General features: G+C 42.2%; 2 protein-coding genes and 1 pseudogene across 7 annotated transcripts in view; 1 reads left to right on the top strand and 2 right to left on the bottom strand.

The window, feature by feature from the left end:
- LOC144672036 (uncharacterized) overlaps nucleotides 1–23214 on the top strand; it is a 1123005-nt pseudogene that overhangs the window by 546604 nt on the left and 553187 nt on the right. The gene's annotated exons all lie outside the window — the stretch shown is intronic.
- Nucleotides 1–23214, bottom strand: part of LOC144672033 (NACHT, LRR and PYD domains-containing protein 3-like) — a 1181600-nt gene that overhangs the window by 1032909 nt on the left and 125477 nt on the right. The gene's annotated exons all lie outside the window — the stretch shown is intronic.
- LOC144672029 (NACHT, LRR and PYD domains-containing protein 3-like) overlaps nucleotides 11607–23214 on the bottom strand; it is a 74403-nt gene continuing 62795 nt past the window's right edge. For all 3 annotated transcript variants that reach the window (XM_078533968.1, XM_078533967.1, XM_078533969.1), the window contains 4 exons: nucleotides 16272–16442; nucleotides 14277–14447; nucleotides 13983–14150; nucleotides 11607–13784 (listed from right to left, as the gene is read on the bottom strand). In XM_078533968.1, the coding sequence (XP_078390094.1) occupies nucleotides 13697–13784; nucleotides 13983–14150; nucleotides 14277–14447; nucleotides 16272–16442 (598 nt within the window). In that variant the 3' untranslated portion in view covers nucleotides 11607–13696. The remainder of the gene's footprint in view (nucleotides 13785–13982; nucleotides 14151–14276; nucleotides 14448–16271; nucleotides 16443–23214) is intronic.

Here is a 23214-nt window from a genome sequence, read left to right as displayed (position 1 = left end):
CTGTATCTAGGGCAGAGAGTCCCAAAGAGTGTGTTGCCTACCTGATGCCAAAGGTAAGGACATTTCTTCTAGGCTGGAGAGGAACTTGGAGTGGGAGAGACGGAACCAGTTGATGTGGTCCACTTAGGTACCAACGACTTGGGTAAGGCTAGGAAAGAGGTTCTGCTGAGCAGCTCGGAGCTAAATGAAAAAGCAGAACCACAAAGGTAATCTATTGATTACTACCAGAGCCATTTGCAAACTGGCATAGGTAAATATGATTAGAGAGGTAAATGCGTGGCTCAAAAATTGGTGTGCAAGAAATGGGTTCTGATTCATGGGACTTGCACCAGTAATGGGAAAGGAGAGAGCTGTTCCATTGGGGTGGGCTTCATTTGAACCATGCTGGGGCCAGTGTCCTGACGAATCATATAACTAGGGTTGTAGATAGGACTTCAAACTATTTAGTGGAGGTGAGGGTTCAATTGAAGGTAAATTTTAAAAATAAAAAAGAAATGAGAGTTCAGAAAGGCAGGGCACTGAACAGGTGAATGTTAATTAAAGTGTGACAGGAAGGGGCAGAAAATATAAGCGGACGAGTGCACCAGAAATTAGAAACAGAATGAGTAATAATGGTAAAAAGTCGAAGCTTTAACGTCCCTGTCTGAATGCACGCAGCATTTGTAACGAGATAGATGAATTGACAGCAAAAATAGAAAAAAAATGGATGTGACTTGATAGCTATTACAGAGAGGTGGTTTCAGAGTGAGTGTATTTGACCTTCCGAAACAATAGGCAAAAGTGGAAAACGAGGTGGGGTAGCTTTGTTAGTAAAGGAAAGAATCAGTGGGTGAGTAGTGATATAGGTGCAATAGATCATGATGTGTAATCAGTTTGGGTGGGAATAAGGAATAGCAAGGGGATGAAATCACGGGTGGGGGTTGTCTATATGACCCTAAATAGTCCCTTACTGCAGGGCAAATTATAAAACAGGAAATAATGGAAGCATGTAGGAAGGGTGCTACAATTGTCATGGGTGATTTCAATATGCATACTGACTGGATAAATCAGATTGGCAGTGGTAACATGGAAGACGAATTTGTAGAGTGCATCACGGATTGCTTCTTAGAGTAATACGTTGCAGAACCTATCCGGGAACGGGTTATTTTAGATTTGTTAATTTGAAAAGAGGTCGGGTTAATAATAGATAAGGTAATTAAGGATCCTCTGGTGGGTAGTGATCACAACATGGTAGAATTTCAAATTCAGTTTGAGGGTGAGCAACTAGGGTCTCAAACCAGTGTCCTCAGCTTAAATAAGGGCAATTACAGAGGTTTGCAGAGAATGTTGCTTAAAGCAGACTGGGAAAATAGGCTAAGGAGAGGATCAGTGGATGAGCAGTAGCAGACTTTTAAGCAGATATTTCATAACGCACAGCAAAAATTTATCCCAGTCGAAAAGAAGGACTCGATGAGAAGTATGAACCACCCATGGTTAACAAAAGTGGTCAAGGAGAGTATCCAACCTAAAACTAAGGCATACAAAGTGGTGAAAGCTAGTGGTAATCCAGAGGATTGGGGATATTTTAGGGATCAGCAGTGGATGACTAAAAAGCTAATAAAGAGGGGGGAAATGGATTATGAAAGTAAATTGGCAAGAAATATAAAAACAATCAATCAGCAAGAGCATCTATGGGTATATAAAATGAAGGAAAGTGTCTAAAGCGAGCTTGGGACCCTTGGGGTATGTGACTGGAGAATTGATAATGGCGAACAGGGAAATGGCACTCAATTTAAAATTTTGCATTGGTCTTCACAGTGGAGGACATCTTAAACATTCCAAAGATATTAGATAAGCAATGATTAATGGCAGGTAAGATTTTGTTACACTCTCCATCATGAGGGACAAAGATTTGACAAACTAATGGGGCTAAAGGCAGACAAGTCGCCAGGGGGTAATGGTGTGCATCCAAGGGTTTTAAAGGAAGTGCCTGCAGAGATAGTGGAGGCTTTAATCTAAATATTCCAGAACTCACTGGATTCCAGGAGGGTCCCAGCAGATTGGAAAAGTGCTAATGTGATGCCCCTGTTCAAGAACGGAGGGAGACAAAAAGCAGGAAAGAAACTATAGGCCACTCAGCCTAACATCTGTCGTTGGGAAAGTGCCAGAAACCATTATTAAGGAAGAACTGGCAGGTCATTTAGAAAAGCTTAGCACAATCAAACAGAGTCAACATGGTATTGTGAAAAGGGAATGATTTTTGACAAATTTGCTAGAGTTCTTTCAGAGTATAATAAGCAGAATTGATAAAGGGGAACCGGTAGATGTAGTGTGTTTGACACGGTGCCACCTAAAACGTTTTTGCATAAGATAGGAGCTCGCAGTATTTAGGGTACTGTATTAGCATGGATTGTGGATTGGTTAACTGTGAAGACAGAGAGTCAGGATTAATGGGTCATTTTCAGGCCAGAAAGTTGTAACTAGTGGAGTACGAAAAGGATCTGTCCTAGGGCCTCAATTATTTAATATCTATATTAATGAGTTGGAGGAGGGGGCAGAGTGTAATGTATCCAAGTTTGCTGATGATACAGAAAGAGGTGGGAGGGCATTTTGTGATGAGGACATAACAAATCTGCAAGGGTATATAAATAGGTTGAGTGAGCGGTCAAAAACTTGGCAGATTGAGTTTACTGTCGGAAAGTGTGAGGTCATGCACTTTGGTAGGAAGAATCAAAAGGCAGACTATTTAGATTTCAAAGAAGTGCAGAACAAAGGGATCTGGGTGTTCTTGTGCATGAAACACAAAAAGTTAGCATGCAGGTGCAGCAAGTAATTAAGAATCCAAATTGAATTCTGGCCTGTATTGCTCGGGGGCTGGAGTTTGAAAATAGGGAAGTCTTGTTAATACTGTCCAGGGTATTGGTGAGGCCACACCTGGAGTACAGTGCATCATTTTGGTCCCGTATTCAAGAAAGGATATATTGGCATTGGAGGCAGTTCAAAAGAGATTCTCGAGGCTGATTCCTTGGATGAAGTTGTTGACTTATCAAGTACGGCGAAAGAGTTTAGGCCTTTGTTCATTAGAGTTCAGAAGAATGAGAGGTGATATTATTTAAGCGTACCCGATTCTCTGGGGGCCTAAAAGAGTAGATGTTGAGAAGACATTTCCACTAGTGGAAAGATCTCGAATTAGGGCACGTAGTTACAGAATAAGGGGACACTCATTTAAAACTGAGGTACAAAGGAATTTCTTATCTCAGAGGGTAGTGAATGTCTGTAATTCTCTACCCCAGAGAGTTGTGGAGGATAGATCACTGAAAGGATTGGGGAGGTAGACAGATGTTTGAAATATCGGGGAGTCGAGGGCTATGAGGAGCTGGCATGAAACAGGAGTGGAGGCCTGAGGCACATCAGCCATGATCTTATTGGGGCTGGTTTGAAGGGCTGAATGGCCCACTCCTGCTCCTATTTCTTATGCTCTTATGTTCTCTCATCATGGAAGGCATCGCTTCTGGAAATGTGGGTCACCCTTCAACAGTTTCAGCCTGCTAACTTTTGAAGGAATTCACCATTGGACTTTTTGATTTGGATTCTGGATTTATGTGAAACCAGAATTCTACTCTCTGTCTGTGGTCTTGGCCCTGAAGCCCTTTCATTCCATTATCCCTCTTTTATTCTATGAATGCACAGGTGGGGGACGTTGTGAACCCACTTCCGCATTTTTGAGTGTTTGTTTATAATATATTCACCCTCTGGTTTTGCTCTATCTCCAGTTTGCAGTGGGATTTTTAAATAGAGGATTGGATTACTCCTCAGCTGAAGGGTTGGGGATAAAATGTGCCACCAATTATCAAGGGGGAAATCAAAAGCACCTTTCTGTTTGTGGACAGGTAGTGAGTGGAGAAATCAGAGCAGTTTAAATTAATCCCCCTTCTGCCCGTAACAACAGCTTATTAATATTTATAGACTTCTGGCTCACAAATAAATTCCTATCCCGCATGCCACTGTCCCTTTAATGTCCTGAATTCCGATTTTGTGAACAAGAGACACTTGTAAATGAAATTCCAATTATCTAACTACCGTTCGAGCTTGGGCTAATCCCACAATATAAACTCTGCATTACTGTACCTATTACAAAACATCAACTATCCCTAACCCAGTAATGCTGCTCGTAAGCAACTCTCCTTTCCAAATCCCTTAACCATTCATTGCCTCATTTCTTTCTTGACAATCCACGAGCAATGGAGGAGAAAGGAAAAATGGGTCAGGGAGGTGAGAAACAAGGGAAAGGTTTGTGCTGTAGTGGAGGGGATAAGAGAATAAAGGACGAAAGGGATGATGGATCAACGTGAAGAAACAATTGCTGGTGATGTTGTCTTTTCCATTTACACATCTTCTGGACCCATCTTTTGTTCTTTACTTATGCCATTATCATCTGCTTTTAATATACACTATAATTCCCTTTGCCATCTCATCAATCCTGCACTTTTGCGTGTTTTCCCCTCGCACATCACTTTGCTTGCCCCTGCATTTGCTTAAAACCTGTTGCATTTCTAATTTGGTTAAGAAGAGGATACTCTTGGAGTATCGTTAGTCTTTGGTGTCTTCTTCCCCAGAGAACAGTGGGGGTCAGTTAGAAAGATTTTCGATTGAAAAAGGGGTCGAGCGTTATGGGGGTCAGACAGGGAAGAGTTAAAAGCACAATTAGATCAGCCATGATCATATTGAATGATGGAGCAGGTTCAACGGGCCATATGGTTTGCCCCTTCTCCTATTCCTTGTGTTCTTCCAGTTCTGATTTTGGTTACTCCTCATTTACCCTGATAATATATTTGAGGGTCTCAGCTCAGTGAGGCGACAGATTCCTTGGCCTGAGGATATACTGAACAAGTTTTGTTTTTATGTCAAGTTATCAGTTTCCAAGATTATGTCTAGCTCCACTCCACGCATTAGCAGCTTCATTGGATTTAGCTTCACAGCTTGAGATTTGGAATCACAATCTTGGGCTTGTGAATTATTCTTGATGTCATCGTCCAACCAAAATCTTTAACTTCATGATAGATCATTGTTATTCATTCTCCCTTCTTTTTTAAATTTCTATATTCACTATTAGTATTTATTATCAATTAAAATGTTGTTCCATTTAGTTCATCGATTTTTTTGTACTCTGCATAATGACAATTTAGAATAACGTTGTATTGTTCTGTGGAATGTCAATAGATTTGTTGCAATTGGTGCATAATCGTAACTTTTTCAGTAAATTCTGTTAGACTGACAGTTCTTTCTCTGTGAAATGCCCACTAAGATGTTGCTGTTTAATTCTATTTCCTATAGTTAATTCAGTGGCGGTTGTGATCCTGAAACGAGGGAAATGCGGCCTCTCCAAATGTTTCACTCAGTATCTAATGGCAATGACAACAGCAGATCTACTACTCGTCATCATTGATGTTATACTGAATCGAATTAATAATATTTACTTTCCAATTAATTCCTTATTCATCACTCCAGTGTACAAATTGAAGATGGTTTTGTTTCTTGCAGCCCTGAATTGTTCTGTCTGGTTCACAGTCGCTTTTACCTTTGATCGGTTTGTAGCCATTTCTTGTCAGAAGCTAAAACCAAGATATTGCACCAAGAGAACAGCAACTGTGGTTATAGGAACTATGAGCGTTGTCAGTTGTATGAGGTCCATTCCCGTGTACTTTGCCTTTGTTCCTTCAATAATTATCGATAATGTACCCTGGTTTTGCAGTGAAACACCAGACTATTATATCTCATCCTTTTGGATAGCTTCTGAGCGGATTGACAGTATACTAACACCGTTGCTTCCATTTGTCTTGATCTTGATATTCAACTCTCTGACTGCTCGTAACATTACTATTGTCAATCGGCTCTGGAGGGGTCTCCGGGGCCAAGGCAAAGCAGAGAATGATACTGACCCAGAAACAGAGAACCGAAGGAAATCCATCATTTTACTCTTTGCTTTGCCAATTTTATACTGTTGTGGATTATATATGTTGCACATTCGTTAAACTGGCAAATTGTAAACTACAATTATACCGACAAAACATTTAGCAATCCAGTATATGTCATGCAGCAAGTAGGATATATGCTGCGGCTTCTGAGTTCGTGCACCAACACCTGCGTTTATGCACTAACCCAGAGTAAATTTAGAGAGGAGTTAAAGAACGGATTTAAATATCCAATTATTCTAATTGTAAATTATTTGAACGGCAATGTAAACTTTAACGTCAACAAAAGCTGCATTTCTAGCACTACAACTCAGTCCCCTTTCAAATTTCATTCCATACTGTCACTTTACAGTCATTGCCATACGTCACATTCTATAATGTGGCAATGGTGAAGTTTCCATTCGCCTTCTGCACAATCATGCAGGCTTCCAAAGCATTAACATACCATCAGAAACATCCGTTCCATTGACCAGCTCAGTGAAGTTTCACCCACAGAATCACAGTGCAGAAGAGGTCCTTCGGCCCATCAAGTCTGCACCGACACGTGAGAAACACCTGACCTACCTACCTAATCCCATTTGCAAGCACTTGGCCTATAACCTTGAATGTTATGACGTGCCAAGTGCTCATCCAGGTATTTTTTAAAGGATGTGAGTCAACCCGCCTCCACCACCCTCCCAGGCAGTGCATTCCAGACCATCACCATCTTCTGGGTAAAAAAGTTTTTCCTTACATTCCCCCTAAACCTCCTGCCCCTCATCTTCAACTTATTCCCCCTTGTGACTGACCCTTCAACCAAGAGGAACAACTGCTCCCTATCCACCCTGTCCATGCCCCTCATAATCTTGTACACCTCGATTAGGTCGCCCCCTCAGTCTTCTCTGCTCCAACAAAAACAAACCAAGTCTATCCAACCTCTCTTTGTAACTTAAGTGTTTCATCCCAGGCAACATCCTGGTGAATCTCCTCTGCACCCCCTCCAATGCAATCACATCCTTCCTATAATGTGGCGACCAGAACTGCACGCCTCACCAAGGCTCTATACAACTCAAACGCAAACTCCCTATTTTTGTAATCTATGCCTCGATTGATAAAGGCAAGTGCTCCATATGCCTTTTTTACCACCCCACTAACATGCCCCTCTGCCTTCAGAAATCTATGGACACACACGCCAAGATCCCTTTGTTGCTCAGAACTTCCGAGTGCCATGCCATTCATTGAATACTTCCTTGTCAAATTACTCCTTCCAAAGTGTATCGCCTCACACTTTTCAGGGTTAAATTCCATCTGGCACTTATCTGCCCATTTGACCACCCCGTCTATATCTTCCTGTAGCCAAAGTCACTCAATCTCACTGTTAACCACCCGGCCAATCGCCTGGTCCTATTTTTAAAATAACGTAATAGACGGAGCATATCCACCAATAGCTTCCCGTCTCGTCCTTGCACTGTTGCCCATGGATTAATCTGATGATCTATACTTGGAGCCCTGCTCTTTCTTATCTACATGCTACAACTAGTCGATATCATCCCAAATCATGGTAGCAGACACATTGATAGGACACAGCTCTACATCTCCATCATTTTTCTCAACGTGAACTGTCTTTGTGTTGTCGAGTTGCTCGTTTGGTATAGAATACTGGTTATGATTAAATCTCTTACAGCTAAACATGGCAGGGTCAGCAGCTATCAGTCTTGGTTCCTGCTATAAACTCAGCACTTTCTGCTGATTCTGATCTTCTCCATTGTTACTGTCTCATGCTGCTTCACACTGTTTACAATGTTGACATCATGTAAGCCAGTCCGCTGAGGTTCTGGTCTTCATATCCTCTTCGTCCCATAGACAGCCCCCTTTCTCATCTGCAACATTGTCTATTCCTGTGTCAGTCCACCTGCTTAATCATGGGAGTGTCACCTGTAGATGCATCTATTCAAATGCTCTCCTAATCATACTTCTCACGAACCAAGATGCACTCCTAATATTGCTGGCCTACACTAACATCCATTTCCCTCAATGTCTCCAATTACTAACTCCCACCATTGTGTTTGGTTAGCTTCATGGTCTTATCCCTTCCTAAACCTTTAGCCTGCTCCAGCCCTACAGCCCACACCTCCACTCTGAGAATTCACTGTTCCTATCCCTGTAGCCACAATTCTCTTGCTGCCGCCCTTTGCTCACGATTGCCAGGCATGTCTCCAATCATGTGGCCAAAGATATGAAAGCCCCTCCCTAAACCTCTTTCCATCTCGATCTATCTCACTCTCTTTAATAGCCCTCCTTAAAACTCGCTTGTTCAAACCAGTTTTTCTGTGCCAACTCTGGTGAAACTTCCATTCATTTGGCATTCATTTATGTCTGATGACGACTCTGAAATGTCATGAAATGTTGGGATTTATTTTCTACATTAAAAGTGATATAGTAATGCATGTTGCTTTTGTATTGTCATATTTCATTACATACTTTTAAAATTTTACAGCAGAGAAGGAAATTATTTACCCACCACATTTGTGCTGCTCCCTGAAATTAAAAAACAGTTAGACCAATTCCCACAAACATTCACATAGTTCTAATTCTGTTTACTTTATGCCTTAGCCACTCTGTGCATCAAATAATTGTTCTTTCAGTCTTTTGCTGAGAATGTTAAATTCATGCTCTCCAGTTTCGGCCTCCCAAGATATTGGAATTAGTAACTAATTCATTTCATCAAAATTCCTCACAACTTTAAACAATTTTAGCGGATCACAACTGAAGCATCTTAGTGCTAATGAAAGGATTTTCAGCAACACCACGGTTTTGCATATCAGTGAAGTTCATCATAATATTATATTTTTGTGTTGGTGCTAGTGGAAAGGCCGACATTTCAGCCTCTCTAGTGACGCTGCGAAGATAGTATTGTAACTCTGCAATCCGTGTGGTGATGGTGCTCCTACAGTGTTGATGGGAGGGAAAACCAAAATATTGATCCAGCAGTATCGAAATAATGGTTAATATATGTACAAATTCAGAGTTCTGAAGAAGTGTCATGCGGACTCGAAACGTTAACTCTGTTTTTTCTCTCCACAGATGCTGTTAGGCCTGCTGAGTTTTTTCCAGCACTTTCTGTTTTGTTACAAAGTGACATAGATTGGCTAAGTGAGTGGGCAAAAACCTGACAAATGGGATATAATGTGGGCAAATGTGAAAATGTCCATTTTGGCAGGAAGAATAAAGAAGAAGCATATTATCTAAATGATGAGAGATTGTGGAGCTCTGAAATTCAGAGGGATTTGGGTGTCATAGTGCATGAATCACAAAAGGCTGGTATGCGTGTGTAGCAAGGAATTCGGGAAGCTAATAGATTGTTATTGGTTATTGAGAGGGGAGCCCAATACAAGAGTAGGGAGGTTATGCTTCAGTTGTACAGGACACTGGTGAGACAACATCTGGAGTAAGAAGTGCTATCCTTCCTTAAGGAAAGATGCAAATGCATTAGAAGCAGTTCAGAGAAGGTTTACTGGACTAATACTAGGAATGGGTGGGTTGCCTTATGAGGAATGGTTGCACAGGTCGAGTTTGTATCCACTGGTATTTAGAAGAGTAAGAGGCGGCTTTATTAAAACAGTTAAGATCCTGAGGGGTCTTAACAGGGTGGATGTGGAGAGGATGTCTCCTCTTGTGGGAGAATCTAGAACTCGGGGTCACTGTTTAAAAACAAGGGGTCACTCATTTAAGACAGGGTTGAGGGAAATCTTTTTTGCTCAGAGGGTCATGAGTCTTTCAAACTCTCTTCCTCAAAAGGTGGTGGAAGCAAAGTCTTTGAATATTTTCAAGGCAGAGCTACCTAGATTCATGATAAGGGTGTGAAAGGATAGCAGGGTAGGCGGGAGGTTACAATCAGATCAGCCATGATGTTATTGAATGTCGGCGCAGGCTTGCAGGGCGGAGTGGCCTACTCCTGCTCCTAATCTATTATGTTCGTATGATTATAGGATAAGTTTGTCTTGGAATTTTGCGCATAATGACGGATAGTAAATCAGCCGAGCTTTTTGTACACGGCCCGATTCCCTTATCCATTGACTGCTGCTTTCCCCGATGACGTGTTCATCCATGGCGCCCTCTGCTGCTGAAGTGGATACAACAAATCCGCATTGCTCTAATACAAAAAGATATGGGGAGTTCCCCAGTGTCTGCATAAACATTTATCACTCAACTTGCTGCTCTGGTGAGAAACTGGTATTAGAAATCATCAGCCTTACAGAAACCTTTCAATTTCCATTTTAAGGATCTGAAACACCAGTTTTACACTTGAGTGAAATGTTTCTTTTCCATCCAGTTCCCAGTTATAGGTGTCACTGGTAAAGTCACTATAATTGTCAACTCAAATTGTCCAAAGATGTTGCTGTTGGGTCATCTTCTTGAATCATTGATGTAACTGTTTATGCAACTAAGCGGAATACTAGGGCACTTCAGAGGCAGTGAACATAACAGTGAATCACATTGGAGGGTGTGTGCTTGTTGTTGGAATCTGGTCATTGCTCATTACAAATTTTTGAAGTCTGATGAATACAATGAAGCTTCACCATTTATTATACCAGGGTGAGGAGAGAACGGAAAAACTGCATATGATGGGGTATGTAAAATAAATCAGGAAATAATGTAATGTACAACATGTCCATCAATATCTGGAAAATAGTATCAATACAACAGGGTTACATTGTAAGGAACCTGACCCAGAACATCAAACTATCTTCTCTACTTAAATGTTGTCGGTCCTGTTCTGTGTTTAGACCACAATCCATGTATTAGGGCTACAGTGGTTCAGCTGTGGGTCCTTAAATGGATCCTGTCCATTTACTGCAGTGTAGTTTACACTGGGTCACTCAACTTCCACAACTTGTTACACTTAGAGCGGGAAGATGAATTTACGAAGTCAACTTCTTAATTTGACACACTCCAGTCCAGTGTCATTCCAGCTGTTTAGAAATTCATCCTTCAGTGTGTAAATGACAGCAAAATCAATAGGGCAGAGTCTGCATTCAATACATTGTTTTAACAACTGTTGTTTTCTTACTTAGGGAAGGCGGAAAAGTGTTAATGCTTTCAGTTCAATTTCCTGGTTACACAATCCACGGGATCCGCCTATCAGGATGCTCTCCCTGGGTCACCCCATGCAGTGAATGTTTGTCCCTATTGAACAGCAGGATCTATCCGAGCTGAACAGACCCTGTCCCCATCCTAAACCCACACAGGTTCACTACCCAGCAGGGTCACTGGACACTGATACTGAGCGGGAATCCTGGGCACATTACTCCCAAACCCATAAAGGCTGGGTGTAATTGTCAGTGTCCCATTGCAGCCCAGGCTAATCCCCGCCCTGGGTCATTCCTGTCTATATATTTCCCCAGTGCCCCACTGAGGAACATTCAGCCCCGGATATCCTGCAGAAGGTCAGGAGTGGGGATGTTCGCTGATGATTGCACAATGTTGAGCAACATTCACGACTCCTCAGATACTGAAGCAGTGCATATCCAAATGCAGCAAGACCTGGACAATATCCAGGCTTGGGCTGACAAGTGGCAAGTAACATTCGCACCACACAACTGCCAGGCAATGAGCATCTTTAACAGGAGAGAATCTAGCCATCACCACTTGATATTCAATGGCATTAGGGGTTACAATTAACCAGAAACTGAACTGGACTAGCCACATAAACACTGTGGCTACAAGAGCAGGTCAGAGGCTCAGAATCCTGCACCGAGTAACTCACTTCCTGACTCCCAAAAGACTGTCCATCATGTTATGATCCAAGCTGAGGTTACCCCTGGACAAGCCTGATCCCAGAATGGAACCCAGCTTGATAGATCAAAACTTTTAATTGTTTGTTTAGATACATGGAGAGTAGCTACTGAACAGAGTCACAAGAGTCTGCTGATGCACTTTTAACAAAAGTACAAAACATTTATTAAACAAGAAAAGATTAACTATATTACAATACTCCTTCACCCACTATACCTTTATAGATATATACATATTTGTAAGGATAACACAAGTCAAAAAAACTATCTTACACTCTAATGTTCACAGTAAGTACACCAATATGTATATGTAAACTAATAGCCACCCTATGGTCAGACACACCACACTCTGAAACCAGGTGACAGATGCCATCTTAACCAGATGATATAGATCTTTCCTCAACTCCCCCAGACACTTGTCACACCATGAACCAACCAGTCTCACCGAACCATGTCTTTCACACGAGGGTTTCCGATCTCCGCTCTCCAAGAACTCGCTTTGGAATCTTGTGCCAAACCGACACTTTCTCTCAGATGCCTTCCACAAGGGTTCACCTCCAGTATTTTGAGTTCTCCTTCCGATGTTCCTCTCCCCTGGGTCACCACATGCATTCAAGCTGTTGTCCACGCACTCTCTCTCACCGGAGCTCAGCATTAACAGTATGCCACTGAATCACATGCCCATAGCAAAAAGTTACAGACCTTCAGCGTCTCTTTGGATCTTCTTACCTCATGCAAGCTGTTCTCACTTAAAAACTGCTTTCTGGAGCTTTTGTCTTTTTAAATCTGAAGCTTGGAGCCTTTCTCTCTGCCCCTCACTCTTAACAGATCTTTTTCCAGGTTCCTGTCCTTCCTTTGACAAGAAGGTCTGCTTGGGACTTTCCCCTGTTCCACTTCCCTGGATTTTGGGGGTATTTTCTTTAGCTTGGGGCTGGCTATCTGTCCCCTTTGCTCCAGTCTCTCCTGGCAGCTAGTTTCAAAACCAACTGAATTTAAACAGCTTCCGAAATCAAACTCTTGTTTCTCTTCTTCCATGTGTGTGTCTGTGGGAGGGAACTGCATCTCTGGACGCCTATTGCTAGGCAACAGCACTCTTTTCTCTCTACTTTTGTTTGTTTAACTTAGCTTACAGTCGGAAAACTCCCATTAGAAATGCAAGAACTTTTAAAGTGCAACTAAAACTCAATTTGACCTTTCTTAACATAAATACAGAAATACAAATCAAACTTGAAGTTTAAACCTAAAACTCATTCCTAACACCCAAAAAATACAAATATAACTTACTTAAACTGTCTCTATTTCGTAACAACCATCTACAAGTCACAAGTCAGTAGAGTGATGGAATACTCCCCACTTGCCTGGATGAGTGCAGCTCCAACATCATTCAAGAAGCTTGACACCATCTAAGACAAAGCAGCCCACTTGATTGGCATCCCTTCCACAAACATTCACTCCCTCCACCACCGACGTAAAGTGGCAGCGATGTGCACCATCTACAAGATGCACTGCAGAAACTTACCAAGCCTCCTTAGGCAGCATCTTCTGAACCCACAACCACTACCATCTAGGAGGACAAGGGCAGCGGATAGATGGGAACACCACCACCTGGAAGTTCCCCTCCAAGTCACTCACCATCCTGACTTGGAAACATATCGCTGTTTCTTCAAAAATGCAGCTCATCACCACTTCTCAAGATCAATTAGCATTGGGTAATAAATGCTGGTCCAGCCAGCAACACCCACAACCAATGAACAAATAATAGCAGCGCTGTGGGAGCAGGCGGCTGAGTCTCGTGACCCTGTCGCTGGCCCTCTGACATCACAATAAGGGATGACACTCACTCAGCTCGAGCTGGAAACTGGGAAATGGCCAATCGGATTTAGACCTGGAGCGCGACAGATTAAAGGGGAGGGGCAGAAAATCAGACAAAAATGTTCATATGAGAGTAATAATGTTTATAAATTGAAATGTTCACACTGTCACACTCAGTCCAGGTGTGAATTCCCGAAGCGACTCCAAGTGTCTCTTTCCATCTGGACCCAACCGATTTCCCTTTAACCTGAAACAGATTAAATATTAAACAGACAATATACTTTAAACTTTATTTTAAAAAAAACGGAAATCAGATTGATCAATAGTGTCATTAACATGGAGACTAGAGTTAATATTTCAATAAAAATTACAAATACTAGAAATAAATTTATCTGAATCCATTTATATTTTATTTATTACATTAAAAATTATCATAAACACTCACTCGATTTGCTTCAGACTCTTGCAAGTCAGTATGAGGCGGCAGAGAGCGCGGACAGATCGGTCTGTGATGGAATTTGATTGCAGATACAGTAACGTCAGTGATTGGTTAGTACTGAGAGCAGAGGCGAGATCATCAGTACCAGAATCTGTGAGACCATTCTTTTCCAGACTGAGAATCAAAGAGAAATAACAGGAATCAAAGTCAATTCAGTGTTTATATACTGATACTAATGATAATTGCAGTGTCAGGCAAGCAGTTCTTAATAACCCCAATCTTACAGTGCCTGGTACTTACTCTAGTGTCTGTATTCTGCAGTCTGGATTCCTCAGGGCCACAGACAGTAGTTTCACTCCTGAATCTCCCAGTTTATTATTATCCAGGTTGAGATCTGTCAGTGACCGGTTTGTACCGAGAGCAGAGGCAAGATCCTCGATACAATAATCTGTCAGACCATTATTACACAGCCTGGGGATTCAATGGAGAACAATAATAGGAATCAGAGTAAATTCACAGTGTTTTTTTAAGAACAGTATTAATAGCAATAACAATGTAGAGTGTGAGACATTCAAGAAGCTATTTATATGGAAGGCAAAATACAATTGATGCTGTAAATCTGAAATATAAATAGGGTGCTCGTAATACTCAGAAGGTCAGGCAGTATCTGTCAAGAGGAAAACAGAGTTAACACTTCAGTTTGATGAGCTTTCATTAGAACTGGGAAAAGACAGGGTTTAAGCAACAGCGAAATGGGGGAGTAGGGGCAAAGGGAATAAAATGGAAGTGCAGGAAAGATTAAATGACAAAAAGGATGATGGTGCAAGGCAAAAGCACAGCATCCCCATGTCCTTACCCTGAGTTGAAAGGGAGGAACATGGGATGGTCAATGGCTCAAGAATAGAATTTGTGGTGGGGCTGAAGAGAATGACTGCAATTTTGCCAGAAGCCATGTCATCCTAGCAACAGTACTGGGGGTGGGTGGTGTGGCCGTGAGGGAAGGGTAGGCAGAGTTACGAACGCAATATTGCCAGAGCCAGGCAATTGGCCTGCAGGCGAGTGAAGCTGTCTGATCAGGTGGACAGCGCATATCCCAGTTCAGGCAATGCAGGCATCTTTAAAGGCAGCCAGTTGTACTTTCAAACACTGCAGATCTGGAGGAACCAGCGAGGGAGCCCTGGTTAGTGAATAAAGGGCTGAAATGACAGAAGGTAGATCAAGGACTGCTCCCCGATTCACCAATGCTCCTCCAAGTTGTTCGGGCCTGTTCCCTCTGGACGGGAAGAGGTCAACCCCATCAATCCAAGCAAGTCTGGATGGAGATTGCTGAGGAGGTGAGCAGTGTCACAAAAGGATTAATGACCTGATGCATTCTGGCAAGGTGAGTGCAGCACATAATGTTAAACTTACAACCTTATATGTGACTAAGGATGAAAGTGAAATTGGTAGAAAGGTCATTGCTGTCCAGCCACTGGCAATGCCCAGGCAGCAGCACTGAGTGTTCGAGACATGTCAGCCTCTCTGTGGAGGAATCCAGTCAGTCAGAATTGACTCCTGCTGCAGCAACTGTCTGGCTACATTCAGGAGGCATCCCTGTGGCTCCATTTTGCACAGTCAGGTTGCCACCAGAATAGGTTAGTATGAGTCTTTGATGAGCAATCAACAATGGAAATTTATCTGTTTGTAGAAGGGAGCACACAACGTCAAGGAATGAACAAAAAATAGTGTTGGCATCCAGATCTTGCCATCCTTACACCAATGGAAGATGAAGCGCTGAAGCTGGGAGACCTGCAGGCAGGGTGGGGAATCACTGATGGTGAGATGGGTTGTGGAGCTGAGAGAGTGAGTGGCTGAATGGATGGGCACAGGAGAGCACCTTGCGATCACAAAACATGGTGTTCGTGTGTCCATCACTGGTCACATAGAGTAGTCTGAAGGACGTGTTGGAATGTGCAGTGCCCTCAATCATTCTTCTCTCTCTCACAAATGAAGGGCTGCTGTGACCAGGGGACAGCCGACCACCTCTGAGGAGGAGGAGGGGACCTCAAGGGCTGCATCATCACATTATTCCCCTGAACCCTCAGCAAAAATTCTGTGAGAGACGTCCCATAGACTGGGGATCAGAGAAAGGAATAACAGGAGTCACATAAAATTGAGTGTTTTAAAAAATTAATAATGTTAACACTAACAATAATAATGGACAATGGTTATTTATTACATTTTCTAACAGTGCTCAAAATATATTGTTAGACATCCAGTTATTATAAACACAATCTCACACGGTCTGCTACTTACTCCAGTCTCTGTATTTTGCAGTCTGGATTCTTTAGAGCCGCAGACAGTAGTTTCACTCCTGAATTCCCCAGATTATTATTAGCCAGGTTCAGAATGGCCAGTGACTGGTTTGTACTGAGGATGAAGACGAGATGCTTGACACAAGAATCTGTGAGAGCGTTATTATTCAGACTAGGGAAGAGAGAGAAATAACAGGAAGCAGATTCAAATCCTCAGTGATTTAAATAACACTACCAATGACAACAATCAGGTACAGTGCCAACCATTCAAGAAACAAAACTTCCAGTCATATAGAAGGAAAATACTATTGATGCTGTAAATCTGAAATATAAATAAATATGCGGGAATAAATATATATACTCAGCAGTTCAGGAAATATCTGTGAAAACAGAAACACAATTAACATTTCAGTTCGATGAGCTTTCATTGGAACTTAGAAAAAAGCAGCGACTTGACAGGGTTTAAGCAACAGGGAAATGGGGGTGCCAGGGAGCCAAAAAATAAGGAAGTGCAGGAGTGATGAAATGACAAAAGGAATAATGGTACAAGACAAAAGCATAGTATCCTCATGTGCTTACCCTGAGTCGCTAGGAGGAGGCAGGGGATGGTCAGTGGTTTGGAATAGAAATTGTGCTGGAGCTGAAGATAATGGCTGGGAAATTATCGGAAGCCATATAGTCCCAACATCTGGATTGGAAGTGGACGCAGTGTCCGTGTGGACAGGGTAGGTAGAGTTATGTATGTGATATTGTCAGAGCTGAACAATTAACGGCCAGCGGGCGGCTGAGGGGAACAGTACACTCATGCAGCGCAGACAGAGGGTGTCCCAGTTCAGGCAATGCTAGCACCATCTTTAATGACAGCCAGCAGTACTTTCGAACATAGCAGCTCTGGAGGGACCAATGAGGGGCCTCTGGTTACTGAACGAAGAGCTGAAAGGGCAGAAGGCAGATCAAGGGTTGCTCCCTGATTCACTGCTGCGTCCCTGGACATGCTTCTACAGGCTGCTTGGGCTTGGGCAGAGGTCCTGCTCCCTCAGCGTCTGCAGCTCATGAAACAGTGGAACAAAGGAGCAGGAGTATGCCATTCGACCCATCAAACTTGCTCCACCATTTAATTAGATCATGGTTGATCATCTTACACCATTTCCCGCACTATCCCCCTATCCCTTGATGTCATTGGTATCCAGAAATCTATTTCTGTCTTGAACATGGCCAATGACTAAACTTCACAGCCCTCTGGCAGAAAAAATTCCAAAGATTCACCAGCCTCTGAGTGAAGAAATTCCCCCTCATCTCAGTCCTAAATGGCCTCCCCCTTATTCTGAGATTGTGTCTCCTGGGTCTAAACTCACCAGCCAGGGAAATATTCTACCTACATCGACCCTGTCAAATCCTGTAAGTGTTTTGTATTTTTGAATGAAAGAATTCAGCTTGGATTTGAAGAGCTGGGGGTCTGAGCTTTGGACACAGTAATGCATCAGGGACGTGGACAGTTATTTTGACAATTTGTTCTAGGGGGCAGTCACACCCTTAGGCTAGGTAATGGACAGGTAGGTGTGACTGTAGGAGATGCTGGTAGCTGAAGGTAGCAACGGAGGAGTCTCAGTCTTCGCACTTGTCCAACAGTTTTGATGTTCTCGCAGCTCGTGTGGACGAGAGTAGGCACTGAGGAGGATGAACCAACTCACCACAGCACCTGTGGTGCAGGGAGATATTCAAGCAGGGGGAGCAATAAGAAATTTAGTTGTAGTATGGGACAGTATAGTCAAGGCGATATAGATTGGACCCTGCAATCGAGGGCATGAGTCCCAAAAGCAGTGTTACCTACCCAGTGCCAGGTTATAAAAGGAATTTGGAGCAGGAGGGCAAGGATTCAATTGTCATCGTACACGTGGGTACCAACAACATAGGTGGGACTAAGATAGAGGTTTTGCTGAGGGAGTACGAGCAGCTAAGGACGAAATTAAAAAAGAACCATAAAGGTGATTAATCTCTGGATTACTAACTGAGCCACAAGCAAATTGGCATGGGATAATTAAGATCAGAGGTTGAATACGTAGCTCAAAGATTAGTGTGGGAGAAGTGGATTTTGATTAGTGGGGAAGTGAGGAAAGAGGGAGCTATACAAGTGGAAAAGCCTTCATCTGACCCACGCTGGGACCAGTGTACTGACGAATCATATAACTGGCGGTGTAGAGAGGGGCTTTAAAATAAATAGTGTGGGATGGATCACATGAGGGAGAATTTAGGAAGTTAAAGAGAAAGACAAGACAATAGTGCAGGGTAGCAATACAGGCAACGATAACCGGAGTGTGACAGGAAGGAAGGAATATACAAACATAAGCAATAACAATAACAACAGCAATGAGGTCAGAATAAGGAAAGAAATTGTGAAATAAAAGAAAAAAAAAAACAGGATTAAAGGTCCTTCCTCTGGGTGCAGACTGTATTTAGAACAAGATGGATGAAATTATTGCACAAGTAGAAACAGACGAGTATGGTATGACAGTCAATACAGAGACAAGGTTCCAAAATTACCATGTTTGGGACCTGAATATTCAAGGCTATTTGACAATTTGGAAGGATAGAAAGAAAGGTAAAGGAGGTGGGGAAGCTCTGTTAATCAACGATGATACTGGTGCAGTGTGAGAAATAATCTTGGTTCCAAGGGTCAAAACGTCAAATCAGTTTGGGTGGAGATAAGAAATAGCAAAGCAAGGAACTCACTGGTGGGAATGGTTTATAGGTCTGCCGACGTAGCTACACTTCAGATCAGGTTATAAATCAAGAAATAATGGGGGTTTGTAAGAAAGGTACTGCAATAATTGTGGGGGATTTTCATCTTCATATACATTGGAAGAATCAAATTGGCAAAAATAACATGAAGGATGGGCAGTGCATTTGGGACAGTTTCCTAGAACAATACATCCTGTAATCAAGCAGGGAACAGGCTATTTTAGACATGGAATGACCTTATCGTGAAGGATTCTCTAAGTAGGACTGATAGTAACATGATGAATTTCACATTCAGTTTGAAAGTGAGATACACAGTTACAATGGAATGAAATTTGGCTAAGATGGAACAGCAAAACAGGTCCAAAGGTATGACAGTAGAGAAGCAATTGCAGGTATTTCATAACTCTCAGGAAAATTATATTTCATTGAGAAAGAACGACTATGAGAAAGACCATGGCTAACTAAGGAAGTTAAGAATAGCATTGAATTGGAAGAAAAGGCATGCAATGCTGCAAAGATTAATAATAGACCAGCAAAGGGTGTCTAAAAAAGTAATAAAGATGGAGAATTGGGGTATGAGAGAAAACTAGCAGGAAAGATAAAAACAGACAGTGAAAGCTTCTACAAGTATATAAAAAGGAAAATAGTGGTTGATGATTCCTTAGAGGGTGAGACTGGGGAATGAATAATGGGAAGTCAGGCAATCGCAGAATCTTGAACAAGTATTTTGTATCTATCTTCACACTAAAAGACACAAAATGCATATCAAGAATGGAAGAAAAGCAGGGGGCGAAAGGGAAGGAGGAACTTAAAACAATCATGATCACTAGAGAAAAAGCACTAGGAAAACTAATGGGACTAAAGGCTGACAAGTCCCCTGGGCCTCATTGCCTGCATCCTAGAGTCTTAAAGGAAACAGTAGCCGAAATGGTGGATGCAATGTTGTAAACTTTTACAATCCCCTAGATTCTGGAAGGGTCCCTGTGCAATGGAAAATCACAAATCTAACACCACCATTCAAAAAAGGAGGGAGACAGAAAACAGGAAACGAGAGGCCAATTAGCTTAACATCTGTCTTTGGGAAAATTCAAGAATCTATTATCAAGAAGGAAGTAACAGGGCATTTAGTTAATCATAATACAATCAGGCAGATTCAACATGGTTTTTTGAAAGAGAAATCATGTTTGACTAAATTATTGGAGCTCTGTCAGGACATAATAAGAAGGGTGGATATAGGGAACCTTGGGAGTTGGTGTATTTGGATTTCCAAAAGGCATTTGTAAAGATGCCACATAAGAGGTTACCGCCCAAGATCTGCTCATGTACTGGGGATGATATATTGTCATAAATAGATGATTGGCTAACTAGAGGATTGGCTAATTAACAAGAACCAGAGATTTGGATAAATGGGTCATTTTCAGGTTAGCAAATTGTAACTAGTGGAGTGCCACAGGGGTCAGTGCATGGGACTCAACTACTTATGATCTATATTAATAACTTGGATGAGGGACTAACAGTATTGTAGCCAAATACTAGATAATAAATAATAAATAAACAACCAATAAATAACCTAAGACTGGAGAAAGGCCAACGTTGTTCCATTGTTTAAGAAGGGTAGCAGGGATAATCCAGGAAATTACAGGCTGGTGAGCCTTACGTCAGTGGTAGGGAAATTATTGGAGAAGATTCTTCGCGACAGGATTTACTACCATTTGGAAGAAAATGGGTGTATTAGTGAGAGGCAGCATGGTTTTGTGAAGGGGAGGTCGTGTCTCACTAACTTGATCGAGTTTTTTGAGGAAGTGACAAAGATGATCGACGATGGAAGGGCAGTGGATGTTATATACATGGATTTCAGTAAAGCCTTTGACAAGGTCCCTCATGGCAGACTGGTACAGCAGATAAAGTCGCACGGGATCAGAGGTGATCTGGCAAGATGGATACAGAATTGGCTTGGTCGTAGAAGACAGAGGGTAGCAGTGGAAGGGTGCTTTTCTGAAAGGAGAGCTGTGACTAGTGGAGTTCCGCAGGGATCAGTGCTGGGGCCTTTGCTGATTGTAGTATACATAAATGATTTGGAGGAAAATGTAACTGGGTTAATTAGTAAGTTTGCAGACGACATTAAGGTTGGAGGAGTTGCAGATAGTGAAGAGGATTGTCAAAGGATACAATGGGATATAGATCGGTTGGAGATTTGGGCGGAGAAATGGCAGATGGAGTTTAATCCGGACAAATGCGAGGTAACGCATTTTGGAACGTCTAATACAGGCAAGAATTATACAGTAAATGGCAGAACCCTTAAGTGCATCGACGAGCAGAGGGATCTGGGTGTACAGGTCCACAGGTCACTGAAAGTGGCAATGCGGGTGGATAAGCTAGTCAGGAAGGTATATGGCATGCTTGCCTTAATTGGCAGGGGTATTGAGTATAAAAGTTGGGAAGTCATGCTGCAGCTTTATAGAACCTTGGTTAGGCCACACTTGGAATATTGCGTGCAATTCTGGTCGTCACATTACCAGAAGGATATGGAGGCATTGGAGAGGGTGCAGAGGAGGTTTACCAGGATGCTGCCTGGTCTGGAGGTTATTAGCTATGAGGAGAGGTTGGAGAAACTCGGATGGTTCTCACTAGAGTGACAGAGATTGAGGGACGACTTGATAGAAGTTTACAAAATTATGAGTGGCATGGACAGAGTAGATAGTCAGAAGCTTTTTCCCAGGGTGGAAGAGTCAATTACTAGGGGACATAGATTTAAGGTGAGAGGAAAAAACTATAGAGGAGATGTGCGAGGCAAGTTTTTTTACGCAGAGGGTAGTGAGTGTCTGGAATTCGCTGCCAGAGGAGGTGGTAGAAGCAGGTACGATAGTGGTGTTTAAGAGGCAGCTTGACAAATACATGAATAGGATAGGAATAGAGGGATACGGATCCCGGAAGTACAAAATGTTTTAGTTGACGGGCAATATGATCGGCGCAGGCTTGGAGGACCGAAGGGCCTGTTCCTGTGCTGTACTTTTCCTTGTTCTTTGTTCAAATTTACTGATTCTACAAAGGTAGGTAGGAAAGTAAGTTGTGAGGAGAATACAAAAGGTCTACAAAAGGTTAAGTAAGTGGGCAAAAAATTGCCAGGTGGAATATAATGTGGGCAAATGTTAGGTTGCACACTTAGGCAGGAAGAATCAAAAAGCAGAATATCACCTGAATGGAGAGAAGCTGCAGAATGTTGCAGTACGAAGTGATCTGGGTGACCTTGTGTACGCGGATTACAAAGCTTCAGCATGCAAGTACAAGAAGTAATTAAGAAAGCAAATGTAATATTGGCCTATTTTACAAGAGGTATGGAATGTAAACGCAGGAATATCTTACTGCAATGTAGAGGGCATTGGTGAGTTCACACAAAGAGCGCACTGTACAATTTTGGTCTCCTTACTTAAGGACGGACATACTTGCATTTGAAGCAGTTCAGAGACAGTTTACTAGGCTGATGCCTGGGATGAACAGGTTGTCTTATGAGGAAAGGTTGAGCAGGTTGGGCCTATGCTCATTGTTTAAAAGAATGAGAAATGATCTAATTGAAACATATAAAAATTCTGAGGGGCTTGACAGAGTGGGTGCTGAGAAAACTGGAGCACATACCTCCAGCACACTATGTTAATTCAACTTTACTACAATCACACAGCTCTTGCTTGAGGTTTTTTCCTGCCTGGTTGATACTCTGTGACGACAAGGCTGAAAAAAATATTTTTGTTAAGAGCTTCCAGCTCACTGAGGAAGGTTCAGGGCAATCCACATCCAACAAGCTGCTCTGAAAACTCTGATCAGTTTTTGATAAATGTGACAAATTACACCAAAGCAGCTGAGGCAATCCACAACATTCTAAAACAATGAACAACATTCTAAATTAAACAACTCTCAATATTTTTCAAAAAAAGTCATCCTTTAATGTTAATGGACTCTTTAAAAACCTCAGGATCCACATCTGCATCTTCACCAAAAACACACCCTGCGTACCACTTTTCATTGAAGCTTGCACATTAGTTTTGAGATATATCGTTTACAGACAAACATACTAACAAACAGACGAAAACATTACCTGCACCTCTGTTAATTGGTGGGGCTAATAAAGGGACTCACATTTTAGACAGAGATGTGGAAGAATTTCTTCTCACAGAGGGTATTAGTCTTTGGAATTCTTATCCTCAGAAAGC

The sequence above is a fragment of the Cetorhinus maximus genome, chromosome 35 (genome assembly GCF_964194155.1).
Source record: "Cetorhinus maximus chromosome 35, sCetMax3.hap1.1, whole genome shotgun sequence".
In the NCBI taxonomy this organism is placed as follows: Eukaryota; Metazoa; Chordata; class Chondrichthyes; order Lamniformes; family Cetorhinidae; genus Cetorhinus; species Cetorhinus maximus.
This window is presented reverse-complemented; position numbering and strand designations above follow the sequence as displayed.